This window comes from Mauremys reevesii, linkage group 3, assembly GCF_016161935.1.
Source record: "Mauremys reevesii isolate NIE-2019 linkage group 3, ASM1616193v1, whole genome shotgun sequence".
In the NCBI taxonomy this organism is placed as follows: domain Eukaryota; kingdom Metazoa; phylum Chordata; order Testudines; family Geoemydidae; genus Mauremys; species Mauremys reevesii.
The window spans coordinates 102,896,161-102,920,757 of NC_052625.1; the positions used below are offsets into that span (position 1 = coordinate 102,896,161).

At 41.5% G+C, this 24,597-nt stretch overlaps 1 protein-coding gene across 6 annotated transcripts in view; it reads right to left on the reverse strand.

Moving 5' to 3' along the window:
* Positions 1 to 24,597, reverse strand: part of UTRN (utrophin) — a 576,172-nt gene that overhangs the window by 448,587 nt on the left and 102,988 nt on the right. For all 6 annotated transcript variants that reach the window (XM_039528635.1, XM_039528634.1, XM_039528636.1 and 3 more), the window contains 7 exons: positions 14,784 to 14,876; positions 13,907 to 13,984; positions 7,135 to 7,227; positions 5,227 to 5,399; positions 3,129 to 3,244; positions 1,700 to 1,860; positions 816 to 1,016 (listed from right to left, as the gene is read on the reverse strand). In XM_039528635.1, the coding sequence (XP_039384569.1) occupies positions 816 to 1,016; positions 1,700 to 1,860; positions 3,129 to 3,244; positions 5,227 to 5,399; positions 7,135 to 7,227; positions 13,907 to 13,984; positions 14,784 to 14,876 (915 nt within the window). The remainder of the gene's footprint in view (positions 1 to 815; positions 1,017 to 1,699; positions 1,861 to 3,128; positions 3,245 to 5,226; positions 5,400 to 7,134; positions 7,228 to 13,906; positions 13,985 to 14,783; positions 14,877 to 24,597) is intronic.

The window sequence follows — 24,597 nt, forward strand, 5'->3', positions numbered from 1 at the left end:
AGGTGGCAAAGGAATAAAAATAGACCTTTCCTAAAAGAAGAGGTTGCTGGTTAGGAGACAACCTTTACAAATAAATGCACTAAGAAACATATTAATTGGAAACATTGAAAACCAAAACCAAAACATACCGCAAAGAAAGCAGATAAATACGTTTTCAACTATGGAAATAAAAATTGGGGTTTTTTTAACAAAAAGTCCAAAAATGTGCACATGGAAGGGGTCTTTTCTCTTCTCTATATATGGTTATACAGCTCCTACACATGGAGAAGGGCAACTATTGTGAAGGTAGTTCTATTTTCTGATTAGATGTGATTGTATATTTTACATTGACAGTAAGATTAAAGTATCAAACAGAATTTTTCCAACTCTAGCACCTACAGCTTTTAGCAACATTACCCTTACAACCAGAAACCTCACACTAATAAATTGGGAAACAGCAGAACCAGTTCCTCCACTGGTATACATCAGCATAGCACCATTGGATCTGGCCCAAAAATCATGAAAGTCTATAAAATTCCCATCAAACAACGTAGAAGTTGAGGAATGAGGATAAACAGTGCACTAAAAGTAATGTTCTAATAATCAATTATTTCTATTATTAAAAAAAAAAAAAAAAAACCCCAAAGAGTTAAAACTCAAAATCTAATGCGCAAAACAAAGCATGATGCAAATGTCACAAGCCTTAAAATATCCTACAAACCTTCAGTATAAATTTAGCAAAAGCAACACAAATGAAACAGAATGATGTTTTTATAGTATCAAGAACTAACAATTTTAGGAACGGGCTGGAAAAAGATCTGCCAACACAAACTTACTTCATGGGTAGCAAACTGCTCCTTGACTTCTTCAACATCACCAGATATGTTATCCTGCTGATATGTATCTTCAGCTGAAAGCAACCACGTGAGGACCTCTTCCAGAGCTTCTTGGTAGCTGTCCAAGTCCATATCCACTTCAGTCACAGTGCTAGGGGTTTCTGCTCTGGAACCTTCATGCTCCTCTTCAGGTGTTGCACTCTACATAGCAAAGAGGAACATAACATTTCTTAGAAACGTAGAGATGTGGTTTCCATAATCGGCACCAAACCCAGATTGTTTAAGATCCCTTGAGTACTTCAGTGATGTGACAATGTGTTTGTTATGCCATCTTTTAACATATTAAAATATGATAGTTGGCTACTTTGTAGACTAGAGGGGACAACTGTCAGATCTGATTATTTTCCTTCCTCCCTCTGGCGAATATAGAATCTAGAGGTCATCACTAAGAAATAAAATCACCCTCAGTAGTGTTTATTAAATTAAGTCAGCGGGTGACACTGAAGTAGAGCAGAGGAGTACCAGAGAAGAACAAAAACTCTCCCAACGCAAATTCAATTCAGGATCAGGAGCCATCCTGTCCAGCACACCAAGATGAATGAGAAAGATGGGCAGAAGCAGGAAGCTTAAAGCATCTGAAACTTTCCAGGACACGTAGACAATTATCAGTGTAGGGAGGGGGAAAAAAAAGGGGCGGGGGGAGGAGGAGAAGGAAAGGCAATGCTAGAGTGAAGATGAGAGACAGAACCAGGAGGCAGATTGTCAGGGTGCGATTTTAGTATCCTCCCATGGATTTTGCAAGGGGTGGGGAGGGCTACCAGTATACTTAAACAGGTGAAAATTATAGCCAAGAGGCTTCCAGACCTGGATGGACAGAAACGTACTTGCTGTATATTAAACACTCCTTCACATTCCTTTTTGTATCGTCTTGGAAGAGTCTCCACCTCGCGGATGTCTTCCATGGTGACTTGCTGAGGAAGGACCTCAAACAAAGAGGTCAAATACATGATGATAGATTTCTTGTCAGGCAGCTGTACAGCAACATCTACACAGGAAATTTAAAAGAAATGAAGCGAGACTGCTTTTCTAGAAAATCTCCTAGATAGCTACAGTGTGGTCTGTATACCAGAAAGTGTCAGGGTCTCAAATATTATCAAAAAGTTTTACGCCAAAAGGTCAGGCCTTCCCTCCCCAATGCATCTGGAATGGTTAATAGATCAGAGCAGCTCCAGCAATGGAAAATGCAAATAATAATGGAACAACCCTTTTACTTCTTGAAATGCTAGAATATTTTTGGTAAGAGGTTGAGGAGATTCTGCCCCAACTTTTAACTTCATGTTTTAAAGCTGATCCTTAACTTTTCAGCACAAAGAGGCTCCTGAAATCAAGGATTTTAGTTTGGAAAGTCTTGGGCAACTCGGTGTTTACAAAAGCTGAGCAAAGAACAAAAATGGAAAGTCCACGTTCTGTTAGTCCCTACACAGTATAGACAGTGCAGCAGAAGCTACCAAATCCTGTAAATGAACATACCAGGTTCCTCAGAGCTGCACCAAAACTGTACAGTCCAGTCCTTTCCCAATGGAGAGTCAGGCCCCATTATTCTCACTTGTGACAGATACACTGGGTGATGGGTTTCAAGAGTTTTCTCTAGACTGAATCTTACCTCTGTACCTGCACCTCTAGGACTGATCACCTAATGCTGTAGAGGCCATCTGCTGATCTATTATGCAGGACATACCTTTGGGAAGCCCAGAGTCCACTCAGAGGGGAGGGGGTTCAACAGAAGTCATAAAAGCTTGCTGGCAAGTGTTCCCACAGGTGAAGTACTTAAGCAGTTAATAAGTGGCTACTGCTGTTCAGTGGGCATAGAAAGCAAAGCGGGTTTCTGTATGAGAAGAGCTACCCAGTATATGGTATTTTATGTTTTACATGAGCCTGAATGCTTAGTTATTTATAGTTTTAACTCCTACACTTTTTGACATGTACAGTTATAATCAACTCATATTTCATTAAAAAAATAATTGCAAACCAGTTTTTGCTTTTTTCTTCCTTAACCAACGATCATTTGTTGCATCATTTAATTTTAAATAAAAAAATCAGTGAAGATAGATGTCACTTTTACACACACACACACACACACACACACACACCTTATAACTAGATCTCTCTTCCAAGAGAATAGCTGAAGACAAAAAGAAGTTACAACTGGAAAACAACTTGACTCTGTATTTACATTAAAAGTAAATGGAAGTAAATTCTGAACACTTATCTCAAAAATGAATTTATAATCAAGAGCAAAAACAAACATTTTACCTTCAGGATCTAACAATTTTTCTATTCTCAGGTGGTTTTTGGCTATGGTAAAAGCATGTTCTAGTCTCTCCGTTGGGGTCAACTTCGTAACTTTATCCCAACTGAAGAGCTCAGGTCTGAAAGAATAAGGAAAACAAAATCAAACAGGGGGTGGTGGAGAGAAATAAAAGACTTCACACACATCAGACAATGTTACAGTGCAATTACAGATTTTAAAAAGTGTCACTGAGATTCCAAGCAGAAAATTATAGTATGTGCACACTAATACTAACAAAATTCTGAACATATTTGAATCACTAACTCTATATCTATATGACTGCAGTCATATTCTCATCCCATGTCACATAATATACGCTACAACTACTATTTCTGTAGTAACATTTAAAGAAATATAGTCAACTTTAAAAATGTACAAATCTATTATTAAAATATTTATTTTTCAACATTACTGCTGAGTATTTACTTTTTGTATTGCACTCAGTTTGGATAACGAAAGAAAAAAAAAGTCAGTTTCACTTTTCTTTCTAGTCATTTTGCTTCCAAGTTCAGAGCACTATGATTAGCACAGTGCTGCAGTGTTTGAACTGCACACGTCACGGAGACATGAATAATCATTTTCAATTTTTTTTTTTAATACAGAAGTCATGAAAAAAAATGGCTATTTGTAAGATTTCTAAAACTTGGTGGGGGAGGGAAGGGGTGGGCACTTGCATGCAACTGGAATGAATATAGAGCTGGGGAACAAGACTGAATAGGGAGTTAAAGGTTCTGACATGTTGGAAAAGGTTAAAAAGTTCTAACATTAACATAAATAGGATAAGTTGCAACTAATAGGATTTTAATAATTGACTACACATATTTGAAGGGTTTAAACAGGAGTATTCGAAAGGATTTACAAAATGATACCTCTGTGTGTAATGGAATAAAGTAAAGAGAAGGAATATTTAAAATAAAATATTCCTAGCAGCCTAATGGATAGTGTGTGTGGGTTTAAAAAGAAAAAAACACCCCCACACACTATCCATTAAGCAGCTAGGAAACTGCAATTTTTGCTGATAAGAATTTCACACCTCCTATTATTTTTGTTACCCTGTCTCCCGTGAACCTCATCCCAACCTGTTTGTTCATCCCATCCAAATGTTATGTCTTGTGTTTTGGATTAGCAGATCACTGAGGCAGGGACTGTCATTTTCTATAGGTCAGTACAGCACCTGACAGAGTGGAGCTGTGATCTGGTTGGCCCCCAGGTGCTATAACTATAAATTTTAAATGAATAATTATAAATTATACTGTGGAATAGCCCATTCTGGGAAACGATGGATCCTGAAATATTTGTGAAATTTAAAATTACACTGGACTGACCAAAAGCAGAAATATCTGATGAAAGTCATTTTTTTTTAAATTAGAGATGATTATATCTACAGACTCCCAAACACACCTCCCAAAACAAAGAATATGTGATCTTTGCACAGAGCAGCTTAAACAATATCTCTTAGAAAAAGGGCCCAGGGAGAATAAAACACCGCACTATAGAAACAAAGAATTGTATTATCCTTTGATTCTTCTGTTAAGTAACGTATGCCAACTCTGTGAGAATAATTACTGTGTGTCTCAAATCACACTTACTCAAAACTAAGAGGGAGCCATGGTGCCTGTATTATTTGTTGCTTTGTTTCAAAGTGTTCCTTTATCTACTCACTAGAGATGCTACAAAAAACAAGCTGGACTGGAGCCTTTTTTTCAAGTGTTTTCAGTTTGGGGGAAAAGGAGTAAGATGATCTAACAGCCAAGATATCCTCTCTGTAAAGACGTATTCAGCTGACTTTGTAGTCAAGGCATGTCAATTGCGATTTAAAATAATCTCAAGTATTTTACTTTTTTGGTAATTGAAAAGTGAGCAAAGGAATAGTGGGAGTTACAATGTAGCCCTGGCTTTGCCCTCTGCAAGTAAGTGCTGGATTGGCAAATTTCCCTCCATTGTTAATGTAACCACACCAACAAAACAAAAAAAGAAATCCCAAAACCCACCACCAGTACTCCAAGATGAAGAGGCAAAAGCTGCTTATTTGTGCAGCTAACGATCTAATATGTCACTTACTTGTGTCTGTGGATCACAGCATTAAAGGCAAGTCCATCAGTCCAGCTTGTGGTAAAGTTCAGAACATTGATCTGACTGTAAGGCCTTGTGGATTGCCGAACCCAGCTCAGTAAGATTTTCTCACTGTTTGTCTGCTGCAAGTTTGACATGATGTCCTTCATGACATCTTTCACCTGCAGAAAGCAAATAATCAGTAACAACTACAATTTTACATGTGTGTTAACTGTTGATCTGCCAAACCAGCACTTAAGCGGAGTTGTTGCACCAACTGGTATCGGAGTTCAAAACACTGTTTTCACTAAACACAACAGGTCAGCTGCAGATGGTGCAGCTGAGGAAGGGAGCCTTTAAGACACTTTGCACCCTCCTGATCAAGGGCAGCTGTGTGGGCAGAATGGGACCCTAGTGTAACAGTCCAGGACTGTTCTAAGTTAGAACAGCATCCCCAGTTGTCAAGGTTCCTCCCCCACTCTGAACTTTAGGGTACAGATGTGGGAACCTGCATTGACACTTCTAAGCTTAATTACTAGCTTAGATCTGGTAACATTGCCACCATTCAGAAATTTCAGTGTCTGGATCACTTTCTGTCCCGCCAAAACCTTCCCCTCCCTAGGCAGCCTTGAGAGGCTTTCACACCAAGGTCCTGGTGAACACCGATCCAACCCCTTGGATCTTAACACAAGGAGAATTTAACCATCCCCCCTCCCTTCCCCCACCAATTCCTGGTGAGTCCAGATCCAATCCCCTTGGATCTTAACACAAGAAAAAAAACCAATTAGGTTCTTTAAAAGAAAGCTTTTAATTAAAGAAAAAGGTAAAAATTATTTCTGTAAAATCAGGATGGAAAATACTTTACAGGATAATCAGATTCATATAGCCCAGAGGAACCCCCTCTAGCCTTAGGTTCAAAGTTACAGCAAACAGAGGTAAAATCCTCTCAGCAAAAACATTTACAAGTTGAGAAAACAAACATAAGACTAACACGCCTTGCCTGGCTATTACTTACAAGTTTGAAACATGAGAGACTGATTCAGAAAGATTTGGAGAGCCTGGATTGATGTCTGGTCCCTCTTAGTCCCAAGAGTGAACAACCCCCAAAACAAAGAGCACAAACAAAAGACTTCCCTCCACCAAGATTTGAAAGTATCTTGTCCCCTTATTGGTCCTCTGGTCAGGTGTCAGCCAGGTTTACTGAGCTTCTTAACCCTTTACAGGTAAAAGAGACATTAACCCTTAACTATCTGTTTATGACACCAGTGCTGCCCAGGCTTGCATGACATGGCATACACTATGGCTCTGCCGCCTCCTGTCCTTGGTTCTAGCCCAAGCATATCCCCCTATACTGGGCCTTGTAGGGGGGCAATCATTCCACATGGGGAATTCTCCTGAGCCTCTTGCACACCATTTGCTGTTTTTATATGATGCCTAAGGAGGGGCCAAAGTCCCTCCCAAAGTATCCAATTCTCCTCTCACTCATGTTGGTGTAAATCATGAGTAACTGCATAAAAGTCAGTGGAGGTACTTTGGTGAGACACTGAAACCAGGCCACAATTACAGTATCAAGGCCATTCTGCCAGAACACTTTAAAAATACCTTGCAAGTAGATCTGTACAAAAAGCTTGTGAAAAGAATAAAAAAGTAATTCTTTAGTCTTCATTTAAAATGTTTGTGTGGTAACAACACAAGGAACAGAACCAGCTGACTGAGCACAACTGGACACACAATTAGGAAGTGCATTGTGGGATTCAGCCAACAGAAATGGTCAGAAACTAAACTCTGACCTACACCAATTACAAACTCAAAAGACAAGCGATGTTTTCCACACTAGAGGACAAAGGTTTGTAAGAATTCAAAAAGATCAATGTGGAAATTCCTGGAAAGAGACTGACCTCCCTAAAGTTTCCTTACCTGCCAGTGCAAGATGATACTCCACAGTAATCCCAGTGTCAGTTTGTGATTTCCATCAACAATGTCAGTCCCTCCTATATTCACCAATTCCACCTGGAGACATTAAATCAACTAAGTCAATCAACATTTCTCACCAAGGATTTGAGTGTCCTCCCATTTTCTTATCTACCAACCAGACACTAGCAAATGAACAGATGCATTTAATTTTGTGGAAATTTCCAAGCAGAGATTTCTGCAGAGAGCAACTTACCTGAATTTGTCATGAAGGCAATTAGAAGCAAAATACATAGGCAACAGAGTAAGGGTTCAGTCCCAACCAGCAATATAGGGGGATACAAAAAAATCAACCAATACACAGGCAAACATGCAGTAACTGGTCTGTTTTGCAAGGTAAGAGGTAATCTAAATACTATATGGCATTATAGAGAGCCATGAAAGTGTCATAATTAGAAACAACTTTCGTTTTCAGACTGACCCAGGAGCCACACATGACAAGCTTTGTATGTGGTAAAAAAGAGTCCGGGGAGAATCAGTTTGCATTAGTTTTAAATGAAGAAGTTTAACGAGGGCTCAATTCAACAGAAATTATATGTATGGAGTGTTGGTGGGGTTTATGTAATTTTTCAGGACGGGCTGCAAGGGGGAAGATGACATTGGTTTTATCTTCCTTTTTAAATTTCTTTATTCACTAATGAGCTCTGCTTTTTCTTGAAATTTCCTCTCTTATTTTAACTTGACCATCACTTATGGAAGCTTTTGAACTCATCTTCATTTCCATTTTACACGGTGAAACGTAAAGCTTTTGAAACAAACTCAGCTCCAACTGCCTCAGACCTAGAAAGCTGTGTGTAATGCCAAGGTAGCGTTATCTTTTAAAGTTCAGCAGTCCATAAACTACATCTGTAAGATGTCTTAATGGGAAGAAATCTGAATTGATAACTTTAATGTAGGGAAGCCAGAACTAGAGACTGGAAATTTTTGTTCTGGGTTATGAGCTCTCCAAATCCAAAATGGACAATGGGATAGCCTACCTACAGCAGCAAATCTAGAGCTATAGAAGAAAGGCATGGTTCTATTCCCAAAGGCAACAACACATCCACTGCAATATCAAGCACTCAGTGGAAGAACTCAGATTACGCCTGGGTTGAAGCACTTCATAAAGCACATATACATATATGTCAGGTGCAGCAGCAATTTTTTCCTCAGTGCAGAATGGGGGTCATTAAGCTGGCAGAATGAATGTGAAAAGAGAAGGAAAACAAATTCCATTCTGCCTTACATGGTTACTCTGATACAACAGGTTTCAGAGTAGCAGCCGTGTTAGTCTGTATCCGCAAAAAGAACAGGAGTACTTGTGGCACCTTAGAGACTAACAAATTTATTTCAGCATGAGCTTTTGTGAGCTACAGCTCACTTCTTTGGATGCATAGAATGGAACACACATACAGGAGATATTTTATACATACAGAGAACATGAAAAGGTGGAAGTATGCATACCAACAGGAAGAGTCTAATCAACTGAGATGAGCCATCATCAGCAGGAGAGCTGTAGCTCACGAAAGCTCATGCTGAAATAAATTTGTTAGTCTCTAAGGTGCCACAAGTACTCCTGTTCTTTTTTTCTGATACAACAGTGAATCTCTTTCCTACTATCTCATCAGATAAAGCATGTTTTGTTCAACATCTTTATTAATGATCTGGATGATGGGATGGATTGCACCCTCAGCAAGTTTGTAGGTGACACTAAGCTGGGGGGAAAGAGGTAGATACACTGGAGGGTAGGGATAGGGTCCAGAGTGCAGGGCCGCCCAGAGGATTCAGGGGGCCTAAGGCAAAGTGGGGGAGCTGCAGCGCTTGTACTCACCCGGCGGCGGTCCGGGTCTTCGACGGCATTTCGGCAGTGGGGGGCCCTTCAGTCGCTCTGTGTCTTCATCAGCACTGAAGGAGCCCTGCCGCCAAAATGCCACCGAAGACCTGGACCGCCGCTGGGCCCCTGCGGGGCCCGGGGCAAATTGCCCCACTTGCCCCCCCTCCCCCCCTCTGGGCAGCCCTGCCAGAGTGACCTAGACAAATTGGAGGATTGGGCCAAAAGAAATCTGATGAGGTTCAACAAGGTCAAGTGCAGAGTCCTGCACTTAGGATGGAAGAATCCCATGCACCGCTACAGGCTGGGGACCGACTGGCTAAGCAGCAGTTCTGCAGAAAGGACATGAGGATTAGAGTGAATAAGAAGCTGGGTATGAGTCAGCAGTGTGCCCTTGTTGCCAAGAAGGCTAACAGCATATTGGGCTGCATTAGTAGGAGCATTGCCAGCAGATTGAGGGAAGTGATTATTATAGGCCACATCTGGAATATTGCGTCCAGGTTTCGGGCCTCCACTACAGAAAGGATGTGGACAAATTGGATGTGAACAAAAATTATCAGGGGGCTGGGGCACATAATTTACGACGATAGGCTGAGGGAACTGGGCTTGTTTAGTCTGCAGAAGAGAAGAGTGAGGGGGGGATTTGATAGCAGCCTTCAACTACCTGAAGGGGGGTTCCAAAAGACGATGGAGTTCAGCTGTTCTCAGTGGTGGTAGATGACAGAACAAGGACTAATGGTCTCAAGTTGCAGTGGGGAAGGTCTAGGTTGGATATTAGGAAAAACTTTTTCACTAGGAGGGTGGTGAAGCACCAGAATGGGTTACCTAGGGAGGTGGTGGAATCTCCTTCCTTAGAGGTTTTTAAGGCCCATCTTGACAAAGCCCTAGCTGGGATAATTTAGTTGGTGTTTTGTCCTGATTTGAGCAGATGGTTGTTCTAGCTGATCGCCTGAGGTGTCTTCCAACCCTAATCTTCTATGGTAAGATGGGGTACTAGTTGGTGTCAGTTTTGGGCCCCACACTACAAGAAGGATGTGGATAAATTGGAGAGAGTCCAGCAGAGGGCAACAAAAATGATTAGGGGGCTGGAGCACATGACTTATGAGGAGAGGCTGAGGGAACTGGGATTGTTTAGTCTGCAGAAGAGAAGAATGAGGGGGGATTTGATAGCTGCTTTCAACTACCTGAAAGGGGGTTCCAAAGAGGATGGATCTAGACTATTCTCAGTGGTAGAAGATGACAGAACAAGGAGTAATGGTCTCAAGTTGCAGAGGGGAAGGTTTAGGTTGGACATTAGGAAAAACTTTTTCACTAGTAGGGTGGTGAAGAACTGGAATGGGTTACCTAGGGAGGTGGTGGAATCTCCTTCCTTAGAGGTTTTTAAGGTCAGGCTTGACAAAGCCCTGGCTGGGATGATTTAGTTGGGTTTGGTCCTGCTTTGAGCAGGGGGTTGGACTAGATGACCTCCTGAAGTCCCTTCCAACCCTGAGATTCTATGATTCTATAAATCGCACTAGAGAACCAGCTCCTTATGCTCCTATCTAGAATGTGTAGGGAATAAAAAGCTGCATGAACATGTGGGACAGGACTTCAAGTTAAGTGACATGTGCTGGAGGGTAATATAATTTATGCCAATGATTAAAGGATTAGAAAACATGATTTATAGTGACAGACTCAAGGAGGGCAATCTATTTAGCTCAATAAAGAGACGGTTAAAGGGGTGATTTGATTACAGTGTATAACTACCTATTTGGGAAACAAATTTGTTAATGGGCTCTTCAATCTCCAATCCAATGGCTGGAAGTTGAAGCTAGACAAATTCAGGATGGAAATAAGGTGTACATTTTTAAAGGTGGGGGTAATTAATCATTGGAACAATTTACTAAGGACCATGACAGATTGTCCATCACTGGCAATTTTTAAATCAAGAATGGATGTTTTCCTAAAATATATGTTCTAGGAATTATTTTGGAGAAGCTCTATGGCCTATGTTACACAGGAGGTCAGACTAAATTATCAGAATAGTCCCTTCTGCCCTTGCAATCTCTGAATAATCACCAATAATAAAGATTCTGTAGTCTACCCGTGTAACTCCACTGAATTCAACTAGTGCCGAGTGTCACCTTTTCAACCGATCTTTTTATTTGTTAGAAGAATGGAATCACTGGGACAGACATGGAATCCCACAATCCAGAGTCACTTTTCAGGTAGACACACATTTTAAAGCAGCGGAAACATATGTTTTTGGAGAGACGGTAAGGAAGGCAATGGGATGGGAAAGGATCCTCTTCCAATCTCTACAGTAAAACATACAGAATCTTATTATGGCATAGTCTGTAAATGCTGGGCATATGTTCTCTCAAGACTCACAAAAGTTACACAGGGAGGGAAGAAGGGAGAGAGAAAAAATAGTCACCAACACAGATCATTTAACCATAACACTGGAAAGAAAAGTAAGATGCAAACACATTATAATGGAAGTACTCCAAGTGCAGTCTGCTGAAAATTATTTTGCAAAAGGTGTGATTTAATCTGAGTGGAGAAGGAAAGGCCCTGAGAACACACAACAGAAATGCTTATGGTTTTGGAACCTGTGTGATTATAGACAACTCTTTCTATATCCTCTCTGTATCTGTACTAAATCCTACATCCAACCCTGTAACTACACAGTATGAAAACCACTCCATGTTCTGATCTTCAAATAGCCTTTTTGATCATCATAATCTAAACTATTCTGCTCACGTAAGCGAACTGAAGTCACAGCAATCAATCACTGTAAATTTTGGCACCTAGTACTCACCTGTTCCTTAGAACATATATTTTTTTAAATGCTCAATACTAATTCTTTCAAAAGTTATTGATATTTTATAGCCCCTAAGCTCCCAGATAAGAGGGAAGTAATCACATTCAATTGCACTCCTTCCTCCTTTATCTTAAATTCTTAATATTTCTGAGCACCCGGTGTAAACCATGTGCAGAATCTTCAGCAGTCAGCAGACTAATGCTATCCGCACATTTCCAAAACTACAGATCTTGGCAGGTCAAGGAAGAACCAATAAATCACTCAGTAGTTTAACTCAATCCCCTTACTTTCATAAAATAAACCAAATTAATTTCAGGCTAGAAAGGCTCATTACTTATCCTTAAAAAACCAAATAAGTGTGTGCACAGTATGTCAGAGAAGAATAAATCTTTGCTTGCTTCAAGTCACTTCTTAGTAATATGATTTCAGTCCAGCAATACAAAAGGGGAAAGTGCTCAGTAATATACAGCAGTTTCACAACATTGTTTGATCAGCAGTATATAAATACACTGGAACCTAATTACAATAAACTCAGACACACTGTAGTGAAACACAGTGAAGCTGACTGTTATTCTGAATTATTTCAATCCTGCCACATGCAAAACAGCAATTCTGATTAGAAAAAAAAAGCATGCTTATGAAACTGTTCTGTGAAAAATAAATACAACTGCTTCACTAGAAGATTACAGTATAATTTTAAAAAATCTTGTTTTCATTAAAGCTGTACTGTTCATTTTTGATCAGCTACTGAACATTTATAAGCCTGGGACAACTAATTAAGGACCTGAACCAAAACTCATGTAGTCAATGGAAAGATTCCTATGGGCACTTTGGGTCAGGCCTTGAAGCAGGGGTTCTCAACTTTTTACAAATCAAGCCCCACTTAGGAGGTTTTTAGGATTTTGTAAACTTGAAGCCCCACCCCAAAAAATCTGAGTGAGTGGCATTGCAACCTGGTGCACAGGGTCACAACGCCACTAAAATTTGACCCTCCAAGCTAAATGTGAGTGAGTGGTACTGCAACCCCACGCATAAGGTCACAATGCCACTCACTCAAATTTGGCCTGTACGCCCCTTCGTGATGAGTGGCGTTGCGACTTGGCATTTGCCCTTCTCTACCCCTTTTACTGTAAGTACTGATTTACTGGAAGGCTTGCTGTGCTTCCCTCCCTCCCCCAAAAGTTTGACACTCCCTCAACCCTGAGAATCTCTGCCCTAAAGGGATAAATATAGATTCCTGCTGCATCTTCATTGGAGGAGCCTTCTGTTTATCCTATTTATCCTTTGGTTTGTTGAGTTAGGAATTTTTGCAACAAATGTTTTAACAGATGTTCTCTAAAATTACTATCTAAAAGTATTGTATGTATTGCAGCAATGAAAAGAGCAGAGCTGTACTGTGCTAGGAACTGCACAAATTATAGAAGCATACTCCCTGCTCCAGAGAATTAACAATCAAAGGCTCCAATCCCACAAACATTCAAGCATGTGCTTAAATTTAATATATTGTATTTTTAATTTTAAGTAATATCTACCATGTGTTATTTCTAAGGTCTGATGGCATTAGATCAATTGAGGATTGATCAAACTACTCTTCAGAACACTTTTACTGGCTGAATCACAGAGATTTCTAAAGAAGCCATATATGGCTTATATGCCAAAGGTTTGGTAAAGTAGTGCTCAAATACTATCATGAGTGCATCTAAGAAACTAGATTAGATTAAATAATATTGATTTAATAACATACATCAACTAGAAGTGATAGTGACTTACAAGTGGCAAATAACGAGAGGTGAAAATGCAAAACAGTTTAACCCACACCGAGAACAAATGCCTATAACCAAAGCATTCAGTTCCTCTTCATCAAAATCTCATCCAAAACTATATCATTTTGGTAACATATTGCTTGCATTTATGTATTTCACAAAAACATCAGACAGTTGAAAACACTGACCACATGAATTGCTCATCGTTTTCACTGTCTGCTGGCATTTTTATTTGCTGTGTGCAGTAGGTTTATGATCTGCAATTCCAAGTCACTTATCTTAGAAGACTCAGTAAACCAAACTGACCGCAAAAAAATATTTTAAGTTGCAATATAAGCTTACACTGTTCTGATGTAAAACTTGCAGTACTCTGTTGACATTATTTAGGGCGTGTACTCTTGTGGAACCACGTTCTTTGGGCTAAAAATAAAAATACAAAGTTACATTTTGTTCATGTCAAAACACTTGACGACAGTTGAAAACAAAATAAACAGAGAAAAAACAGGAAATTTATCATTTTATAGTGTTATTTTTATAAAGAAAAACAGAAAAATAAGGAAGACTACAGAAATTAAAGAGGTTTTTTACTGGATTAACTATGTAAAAGAGTAACAATACAATATTCCTTATATGTTGAAAAAAACCTCAGTTTCAGAATGTTTCAAATTTATCTTACACAAACTCCACAATTTTTTATTTTTCAGTGTGCTGCAGAATTTTGTAGTGACAACGTAACTGCCTTGCGGAAGTTCCCAAGGGGAAAGGTGAAGCTTTTGGAAGTTTGACAGAGCAGCTGGAGTTATTGGCTCCTAGAAAGGAACAAGAGGCAATTTGTTGTTTTGGCACCCAGAAGACAACTGAGGCCTTGAGCACTGGGGATAGGCCGCACTTCCTCTTTTTTCATGCCCTACTTTGGGTAGGAGCAGAGAGAACTTAAAATTCAAAGCAATCCTTTACAACATTGGCCACTCCATTTCTCCTGACCTATCACAGTCTGACTCATGCAGCAGATCCAATTGCAGGATCATAAAGCTTAACATGGAGTGCCACAAGTGGGTATCAAAGCATGAAAACTCTCCCTTTTGTGATGCCTTACAACTTCAATGGGCTTTAGATCAGGCCCAAAGTTACATGCACTACATACTGGGATGTTTGTATTTAGGAAGCAGAGGTCAAATGATTAGCTTCCTTCACCATCACTAATTAATACTTTTCTTACCAATGGATTTCCTGTGAGCCCTTCTAGAAGATCCAAGAGCTTCCTTCCATCTTTCAGCTCTGTGAACATATCCTTAATTGGTGGCTTCCCACTCTACAGGAAAAAAATAATATGGAAACAAAATGAGAGTCTATTTCAGTAACAGAAGCCTCTTTAAAATTAGAGAAATTTTAATTTTGCATCATATTTTCAATTCACACAGTTATTGTAATAAAGGAAAAAAGAAGAGTCCCACAACTATGTGTTATGACCATCCTCCACAGATGAAAATTCTTTCCTCACCGTTTTGCTTTCTCCTTCACTGTAAATCAACAGCCAAGTATCGACACTCTCTGAGCACCTACAGCTCCTCCTAACTTTAATGTAGGTGCTTCAACATCCCAAGGAAAAGAAAAAAAAACAAAAAAACAAAAACCACACATGCTATACTTTTGGAGATTTCTTTGAGAAGGAATGTTCTGTTCTGGCTATACCTAAGGCAGAACCAAGATTACGGACATATTAAAGGAGAGAGGGAAACAGATTCTCAACAACAAGATTCTTGGCTAAATTCTCTTGGTGGTGTTGCTTTTCATTCTGGGGCTGATGCAAAGCTCACTGACGTCACTGGGAGTCTTACTGTTGTCTTCAGTGGGCTTTGAATTGAGTCCTTAGAAAGGAACGACAACACTTCTGTCCAGATTAGCAGACTAGAACATGCAGAAATTGAGATTTCCATTAATATTTTGAAACTGCTCCCTTATTTTCCCCAGCCATGTATTCATTTCCATGGGGAAAAAAGTACAGGAACAGAATTGCCCAAGCTCAACTCCCAGTAAACATTTCTATTGAAATGAGCACATAATTGCTGTAAATTAGGTAGCAGCATGGTAATATCAATCCTTTCCTATACCTCCCTTTAGTCTTATTATCCATGGATCCAATCACAGATTCTATGGAACTGGGACTGGAAAAAACACAGGCAGCCAGTAGCCAGATTAGTGGATTACATTCATTTACTGGATGTGTGATACGCAGTCAGTTGAGTGCCAGATTGGAGAACAAAGTAATTCCAAAAGGTTCCTAATGTCCACAGCATTTCAGAATTTCACTACACTATCCCCTTAACTACATGCCACTTTTTCAGAAAGCAAAACTGGTCAATTTACACAGTTATGTCAAGTAGTTGTGCTATTACAACCCTCACTATCCTGGCTCCTCTTTCCCTAATGACAGTTTTATAATGAGACAAGAATTGCCGAGTTCTGCTAACATATTAAAACAGAAAAAGCAGAAGTCACATTTTGTAACGTCAACACAATTGCAAAATGGGATTATTTCCATGCTACCCAATGTAGCCAATTTTTTAAATAATGTTTATTGTTTCGAAGCTACCTTTTGGTTTTGAAACTTAAAACCTTAGTTAGAGCAACAGCTGCCAGAAAGGTCTGATACTATTAAAAGAATTAATATAGAATCAAAGTTAAGCTATTTCAGTCACTGAACCACATTGTGATCTCATTTACATCAGCATAATTTGAATCAAAGCGCAGCTCCCAGTTTTAACTGAAACCATCTGAACAAAAATGGTAAGGATGCTCATGTAACTGACACCACTCAATGTTCCCCCCCCTCCTTTTTTTAAAAGAATAAAGTAGCAACCATCCAAGGTTTCTGACATTAAATTAATGCAATAAACTTTTCTGGCAGAAGGGTTACCAGTCAATTACTGGTCACAATCTATAAAAAAGTGTGTACAGAGTGTATATGTACACACAAGTCTAGGATAGAGAGAGCAATGCAATTGACAGACTATAATTCCAAACAGAGTAATTATGAGATAATGTGCACAAATTAGAGTTTATAGAATCACAGAATATCAGGGTTGGAAGGGACCTCAGGACGTCATCTAGTCCAACCCCCTGCTCAAAGCAGGCCCAATCCCCAGACAGATTTTTGCCCCAGATCCCTAAATGGCCCCATCAAGGATTGAACTCATAACCCTGGGTTTAGCAGGCCAATGCATAAACCTTTATAAGCAGGAACATTACATATCACTATTTAATAAGTGTAACAATACCCTTCCAAGCATGGTAAAAACAGCACATATTCACACTATTCCCATATGCTTTTCAGGTGATGTAGATATCCTACAGTTCAACCCCAACCTTTAAACCTGGCCTGGGATGGCAGAATGGGAGAAAGGAGAAGCTGGAATTTCTTGGGTACTGCCACACAATGTGGTGTGCCATGGGAGCAGCTGAGCCATCACAAATTACCTTTGTTATGAATACCAACATGCAAGCCAACTTAATTTGGGACTGGATCAAGGGATAGGTGATAGGTCATGGCAATTAAAGTGCACGAGTCACTGACCACGAGGGGCCAATTGAAGCTTGACTAATTGGCGGAAGCCCTAAGACCTCAGTATAAAAGCAAGTACCTGCTGATGTGTGTGTAAATGGTTGGGCTAGGGGGCTACTACAGAGTCTACCCTTGCCCAGGTGCTAAATGGCAAAACCTAAGGTGCCAGATTTGTGGCCACGGGGAAAGGAAGAGGATAGGAAGGTTCACATTCTAAAAGTCCAAGGATTTCTTTCCCTTAGGAATCTGTTGTCGTTAGTTTGACGTACCAATAAAAGTTTCCTACAACCCTGCCAAACGTCTTACAGAAAGGAGAACAAGTATTCTATTTTGTGTCCACAGTTATAGGCTTGAGCTATGGGTGCATCACCCAAGAATTGCATTCCTCTTCATATTAGTGGCTACCAAACACATGTAGAGATTCACAGAGATCTATAAAATGTGCAGAGACTGAAAATACCAGTATCAAATATCCTGACATGGATTTTGATAAGTAGACCACAAGCAACTTTTCTGTCTCTGCTGTAGGATTGTAGCAATTTTGTTGGAGAGGATAAAAAGATCTTCATGGTGCTATATTACATTTAGGAGGTTTGGAACATATACCACCTGATTTTTTTTTCCACTTGGATGTTTTATTTCTCATTTTAAGTATATGAAAATAAACCTGATGATTTCCTGCTCTGAGACATTTTGTTGTGCAGGTCATGATATTTTCCATGTACATGTAACATTTCATGTACTGTACTGCTGGAAAAAGTTTTGATCTGCTTTCTCAAGAGAATGGTTTTATTTCACTGGCATCGGAGCAACACTTTCTTCTGCCAGTTTAAACAGCCATCAAAAGAGCTTTAGATTATTTCTGAAATTTAAACTACTCATTTCTACTTTATTACAGCATTCATTATCCTCAAAACAGAGACAGATAAAGCAATGTTAAAAATACACTGTGTTTGTAGAAACCTTCCAGAGAAAACAATGCACATGAGAGTTAGGGTCAGATTATAAAATAATAAAGGTTTGTAAGTACTTTGTTAGGTTTCCATCCAATATGCCTTGGGAAATTTTTCTTTTCCCCCAAAAAATACATATAGTCATAGATCCAAGTTTCTGATATAATTCACCATTCTGTAAATTTTGCTGAGCACTTTGGATCCTTGTAGGAAGTGAACTACATAAATGTTATTTTTATGGCAATGTGTTAATGGCCAGATACAAAGCTCCAGGAAATCAATAGAATAACTGTCTCCCAATTACTTCAATGGACTTCAGATATGCAATCTTACCATTCTGAACTGGTGTATTTTATATTCACTTTTCTTGGGTGTAAGTAACTACACAAGGGCAAAGCAATGGAGGCCCATTGTCTACTGATATCCCATAAAACAGTCATTTTATCACTGAAGAGATCTGATCAAAACTGAGGTACTAAACACTATTAAAGTGACAATCAGACAAATTATACCAGGACCTGAACCAAGAGGCAAGGGCAAACATCATCAGGCCATCAGCCAGGAAGTGAGAGAAAATAAAAGGAAGAAGAGGAGACCATAAGAAACAAATTTAACAGATTATAAAATGAAAACTGGTTACTCACCAAACAGAATCAGATGAGAAGTTTTACAGGGACACTAAAGCTACTTAGACAAAAATTAGTAGATTCAGCTACTACATTTAGGGTGACCAGATGTCCCAAAATTTTACCCTTTGTCCCGCATCCCGATTGATGTACGATCAGGATGCAGTTTGTCACAATCTTCAGATAAGGAGGCGAGCAGCAGGCTGGGGAGGAGGCGAGTGGCAGGCAGGCAGGGGGGTGAGGAGGCAGGCTGGACGTGGGGGTTTCACGGCAGGTGTGGGGCGGGGGGCTCTGGCGAAGGAGTGAGGAGGCAAGCAGCAGGCAGGTATGAGAATGAGGAGGCTGGCGGGGGATCTCCCTCCCCCCCCCCACCCAGCATACTCCCAGAGTGCCGACTCCTGGCTATCGCTGAGCAGAGTTGGAGACATGGGAAAGGCATGTCCTTCCTTGAGGATGAGAAAAAAAAGTCGAACTTCAGTTCAGCTGTCACCTGCCAGCTGTGCTAGATTCAAACCAGCTCTTGGCGAACAAGCTTTGGGATCCGATCCAAAGTGAACTGAAGTCCCCCATTTATTTTAAGGGGCAGGGGCAGCACCCCCAGAAATCTCTGCCATCAGGAAGACTCACTTTGTGGCGGCAACAGAGAGGAAAACCCACCCCAGCCAACTGAGCCCGGAGGGCTGCTGACCCCTGGCCCAGCCCCCGGGCTGGAGTGTTCCAATGGCTCTCGGCACCCAGGGCTGAGTGACAGCCCTGGAGCAGGACCCATCTGCACTCAGGGTGCCCCAAGAAGTGCTGGGCAGGGCAGCTCACACCCAGAGCCAGGCAGGGGCTGCCTCCGTGGATGCAGTGGAAGGGCTAGAACCACTGGCTCTGAACATGGAGCCACGTCTCATTTCAATCGGGGAGGCTGCCAGAAGCCATTTCCAAGCTTTTCTTTCCCCACTGTTTTTGCATGGGGGGGGGGGGGTGAAGATGCCCCACAGAGGTAATAGCTGCATCCCTACTGGCAGGGTGCGCAGACTGGCCCACCTAACTCACCACGGAACCTGGGAGAAGAGGCGACCAACCACACTGGGGGCAGGGCTGCAGAGGCTGCTGCTGCAGCCCTGCATGTGCTGATTCCACCCAGGGCAGGCCTCAAGCTGCTGCCCAGGTCACTTACCCACACTGGCTAGCAGAGCTGCACTGGGGGGGGGGCGTGCACCTGACTCAGCACAGCGCGAGCGCCTCGCACACAGCCGCCTGTTAGCCCCAACTCCCCGACCCCAGCCATTCCTAAGGCACACAAATCGCATGGCCTCGACTCCTCCAATGGGGATCCAGACACTGCCTCTCTGGGCACACACGGCTGCTCTAAAGGGAGCCAGAGTTTTCCGAAATGAGCCCTGTCCCTAGAATTATTTTACTGCAACAGGAGACTCCAGACTCACAACTGACCAGCAAACTCCTGCTGTCTCCTTCTGAATGCTGCATTCCAGAGGGAGGGCTCCAAGGGTGCTTCAGTTACTGCCCTGGCCTCAGTGGAATCACTCCAGATTTGCACTGGTAAACGAGGGTAGAATCTGAAGTTTCAGGGCTGGATGCTGCCTCAGGGTATGGCTACACTTGAGAGTTGCAGCACTGGTGGAGGCTTTCCAGCACTGCAATTAGTAACTGTCCACACCTGCAGGGCACATCCAGTGCTGCAACTCCCTGGCTGCAGCGCTGGCTGTACACCTGGGTCTGCTTGGGGTATAACGATTGCAGCGCTGGTGCTGCAGCGCTGCTCGTAAAGTGTGGCCACACACCAGTGCTGTTATTGGCCTCCAGGGTATTAGGAGATATCCCAGAATGCTTTTAACTAAATTACTCTCTTTGTTTTGTTATGATGCCTCTCTTTGTTTTGCTGTGAACTCGGGGCTCCGGGAGCTGCTTATCTAAAAAACAAACACAACTCCTGTTTGCTGTGATCAATCTGTAACTGAGTGTGAACAATCAATTGAGATAACCCACTACCTTGCTGTGAATGAGGCAGGCAGGGGGATGAGTGTTTGCTTGAGGAGAGAAACAGGGGGGGGCGGGGGGGAGAAAGGGAGTCCGTTGGAGCAGCTGCTTATCTGGTCTGCAGGCTGTTTGCAGTTAAGAGTAAATGAGGGGTCAGGGAAATTTTCAGATTTTGCAAGGCAGGGAGCTGATACGCAGTGTCGGCTCCAAAAATCCACTCTCTCTCTCTCTCCCGCTCCCTGTCACACTCCACCCCACCCCCCTCTTTTGAAAAGCACCTTGCTGCCACTTGAACGCTGGGATAGCTGCCCATAATGCATCACTCCCAACAGCGCTGCAAATGCTGCAAAAGTGGCCACACTGCAGCGCTGGTAGCTGTCAGTGTGGCCACACACCAGTGCTTTCCCTACACAGCTGTACGAAGACAGCTGTAACTCCCAGCGCTGCACAGCTGCAAGTGTAGCCATACCCTCAGCCTCTAGTTCAGAGGTAGGCAACCTATGGCACAGGTGTCGAAGGCGGCACGGGAGCTGATTTTCAATGGCACTCACACTGCCAGGGTCCTGGCCACTGGTCCAGGGGGATCTGCATTTTAATTTAATTTTAAATGAAGCTTCTTAAACATTTTTTAAACCTTATTTACTTTACATACAACACTAGTTTAGTTAGATATTATAGACTTAGAGAAAGAGACCTTCTAAAAACCTTAAAATGTGTTACTGGCACGCGAAACCTTAAATCAGAGTGAATAAATGAAGACTCGGCACAGCACTTCTGAAAGGTTGCCAACCCCTGCTCTAGTTAATTCCCCAGCCTAGGCGGAACGCGGGGTTTGTGATGAAAGACAAATCACCACACTGAAGAGGTGAGCTCAGAAGTTACAAGTGGAGGTGTCCTTACCGACTCCTAGAAAGTCCTCCCCAGTGAAGGTAAATATTTCTAACACACTGCCCGGACCTCTGGGCACAGGCTGGGATGTGACTGTCGACAGTAGGGGATTTGCTCTGTGGGTCTGGCTTGTGCAACTGACTCAAGATATTTAGGGCCAAATCCTGATACTACCTAAGGGAAGATTGTGTAACCTGATACCATGATTAGGTTCCCAGAGTATACTGTGATTTGGAAACAATATAGCAGAGGTGGCCAAACTGTGGCTTGTGAGCCATCTGTGGCTCTTTTAACATTAAAGTGTAGCTCACACAGCCCTCCCAACAACTCCTCTGCCCCATTTTCCCCTACCAGACTCGAGGTGGTGCTCAGGACCTCAGTCTTGCAGCTGGGTGGTGGGGTAGGGGCTTCTCCTCATCAGGGAGCAGGGGCTTGGGGCTTCTACCCAGTGGTGAGCTCCAGCCGGTTCGCAGCGGTTCGCAAGAACCAGTTGTTAAATTTAGAAGCCTTTTTAGAACCGGTTGTTCCAGGACAACCGGTTCTAAAAAGGCTTCTAAATTTAACAAAGGCTCGGGCAGCTGTCCACCCGGCCCCAGCTCACCTCCCCCTCTCCCCTGAATGCTCTGCCCTCCTTCTCCCCACCTTCCCCTGCCTGAAAAAAGCAGCAGGCAGGTAAGCCGGGCGTGGGGGGGGGAGCAGCGGCGGAACGGCTTCCCCTGGCCCCGGCCGAGCGCCCCAGCCCGGTCCCAGGCAAGCACCCCCAGCTTGGACCTGGCCCGGCTGCGCGGCTCGGACCTGGCCCAGCTCAAGCATCAGTTTCATGCATACCAGTGAGACTGTTCCCTGTTGAGAGTTGGGAAGTAGGCAGTAGTCTTTGAAAGAAGCCTTCTCTCTCTGTGAGCAGCAAGCCCAGATGCTCTTGGCCATCATTCACCAGCCAGAGCGGATGTGGGTCAGTGTCAGATAGTGAATCAAATTTCCTTCAGTGTATCTAGGATTATTTGTTGTGCAAATGGGTTGAATTTTCTAAAGGAGGGTGTTCACTAGATCATTAGATCACTGTGGAGCTATGCTAAGTGTTCCTCATCCCTGAAATTTATATGATATAAAATAAGATCTGGCCCACTAAAAATTACGTCATCTTATACTACTAACAGCTCTCAGATAATCCACTTACAACCATAAGCTTCTGCTGCTAGCTTGCAAATCTGTGCAGTTTTATTAGAACAAGTGACATTTGTTGTATTTTGCAATTAAACATCCTTAAGTTTCCATTTATTACTAATAGAGAAATATTTCAAATTCAATTATGATAAAATAAGAAGGTTCACGAATTCTCATTAAGAGATTTGCTTTTTCTTGGTTCTTGCTTAGTTTATTTTATGTTACAGGCACTGTGCAATTTATTCTGTTTTTACAACCTCAACTGTTTGCACTCTGTGTTTTACTTGTAATGCATGTTAGTTTAAAAACAAAATCAACCCAGAATCATGAAAATCTGTAAAAAAAAGCCATTTTAATATATTGGATAAGTAGTGCCTGGTGACTTTTAGCAGAATTACTTGTCGCAGAGAACTTAACATGCTCTCCCTTTCTCATTAAATGAATTGAGGATAGCCTATAATAAAACTATTTTAGTAAGAGTGTCAACATGGCGGGTAAGGAGGCCTGCAGAAATCCAGACTATTAAAATCCTATGCTTACAGAAACATTCACAAGAATAGCAGCAACAGAATGAAAGAGTCATGATCCCTGTCAGCTTCACACTGATGCACCTTAGGGGGCACCAGGGAAATGGTATATGCTGGAAAAGCAAAGGTATAATTCTCCACTAGCCGTGGGGGAGACTCAAAAGAGGTTCCACTGTTTAAAGCAGTGCTGGCAAGAACTATAATAAGCATTAGGTCATCCACAGCCTCATGAAGACCAGTCATTTAGTCATTTTCCCAGATATCCTAAGTTACATTGTGAAAAGGTTGGGGATTTTTTAACCTGCAATATTGTCAAGTTTGAGCACCCTATAAGATGCTAAGTAGTTAAGTCAAAATTGGGACATTCCCATAAAATTATGGCCATGTGTCAACTCTAGTCTTGGAGCCATGGAGGTTAAATCAGAGGAAAAGAGATCAATGTAGTTAATTGAAGTAACTAGAACACAAGCTATTTATTTTGTTTTAACTTTAGCATAAACTCTTTGGGAAAAACATAATGAACTTTGCAATTTAGTTGCACGCCTCAATAATATCGGCACCAAATAAAAAGCAAAGATAACTTGATCATGCCCAATGCCAAATCACGAGTCCTGTACATGGGAACTCGACGTGGGAAACAGTTCAGAAAGTGAAAAGGTCACTGTACAACTTCAACTATTGCATCAACAAATACAATCTGTTGCAGCTTCCCAATTTCTAAGCTTAGACCACAACTTTAATTTACAGAAATATTTTAAAGATAGAAATGAAAAAGAACTTTTCTCCTATTAGTCCTCAAAATATACATACACATACACACATATAAAAAGGACAATAGGGCCCAACATACATGAACAAAAACAGAATACATTTTTCAGGCCCCAATGTAATAAAGGTAATAATTGGAGATATACCAATCTCCTAGAACTGGAAGGGACCTTGAAAGGTCATCTAGTCCAGCTCCTGCCTTCACTAGCAGGACCAATTTTTTCCCCAGATCCCTAAGTGGCCTCCTCAAGGATTGAACTCACAACCCTGGGTTTAGCAGGCCAATGCTCAAACCACTGAGCTATCCCTCCCGCAACGTAGCAAAATATGTATGCATGTGATTCATTTAAGCATATGCTTAAGTCTTATTCTCTTTAAAAGGACATAAGCCCATGCTTAAGTCCCCTGTTAAATATACTTAAGTCCTTTGTGGAACTGGCAACTCATTGCCAGCAGCCAAAATCTTCTGGGCTTCTTACCAAAAATCAACTTTTAATGCTGATGCTTTTTAAAAAATGAAAACAATCAAATAACCAACCAAGTCTCCAGAAGACAGGTG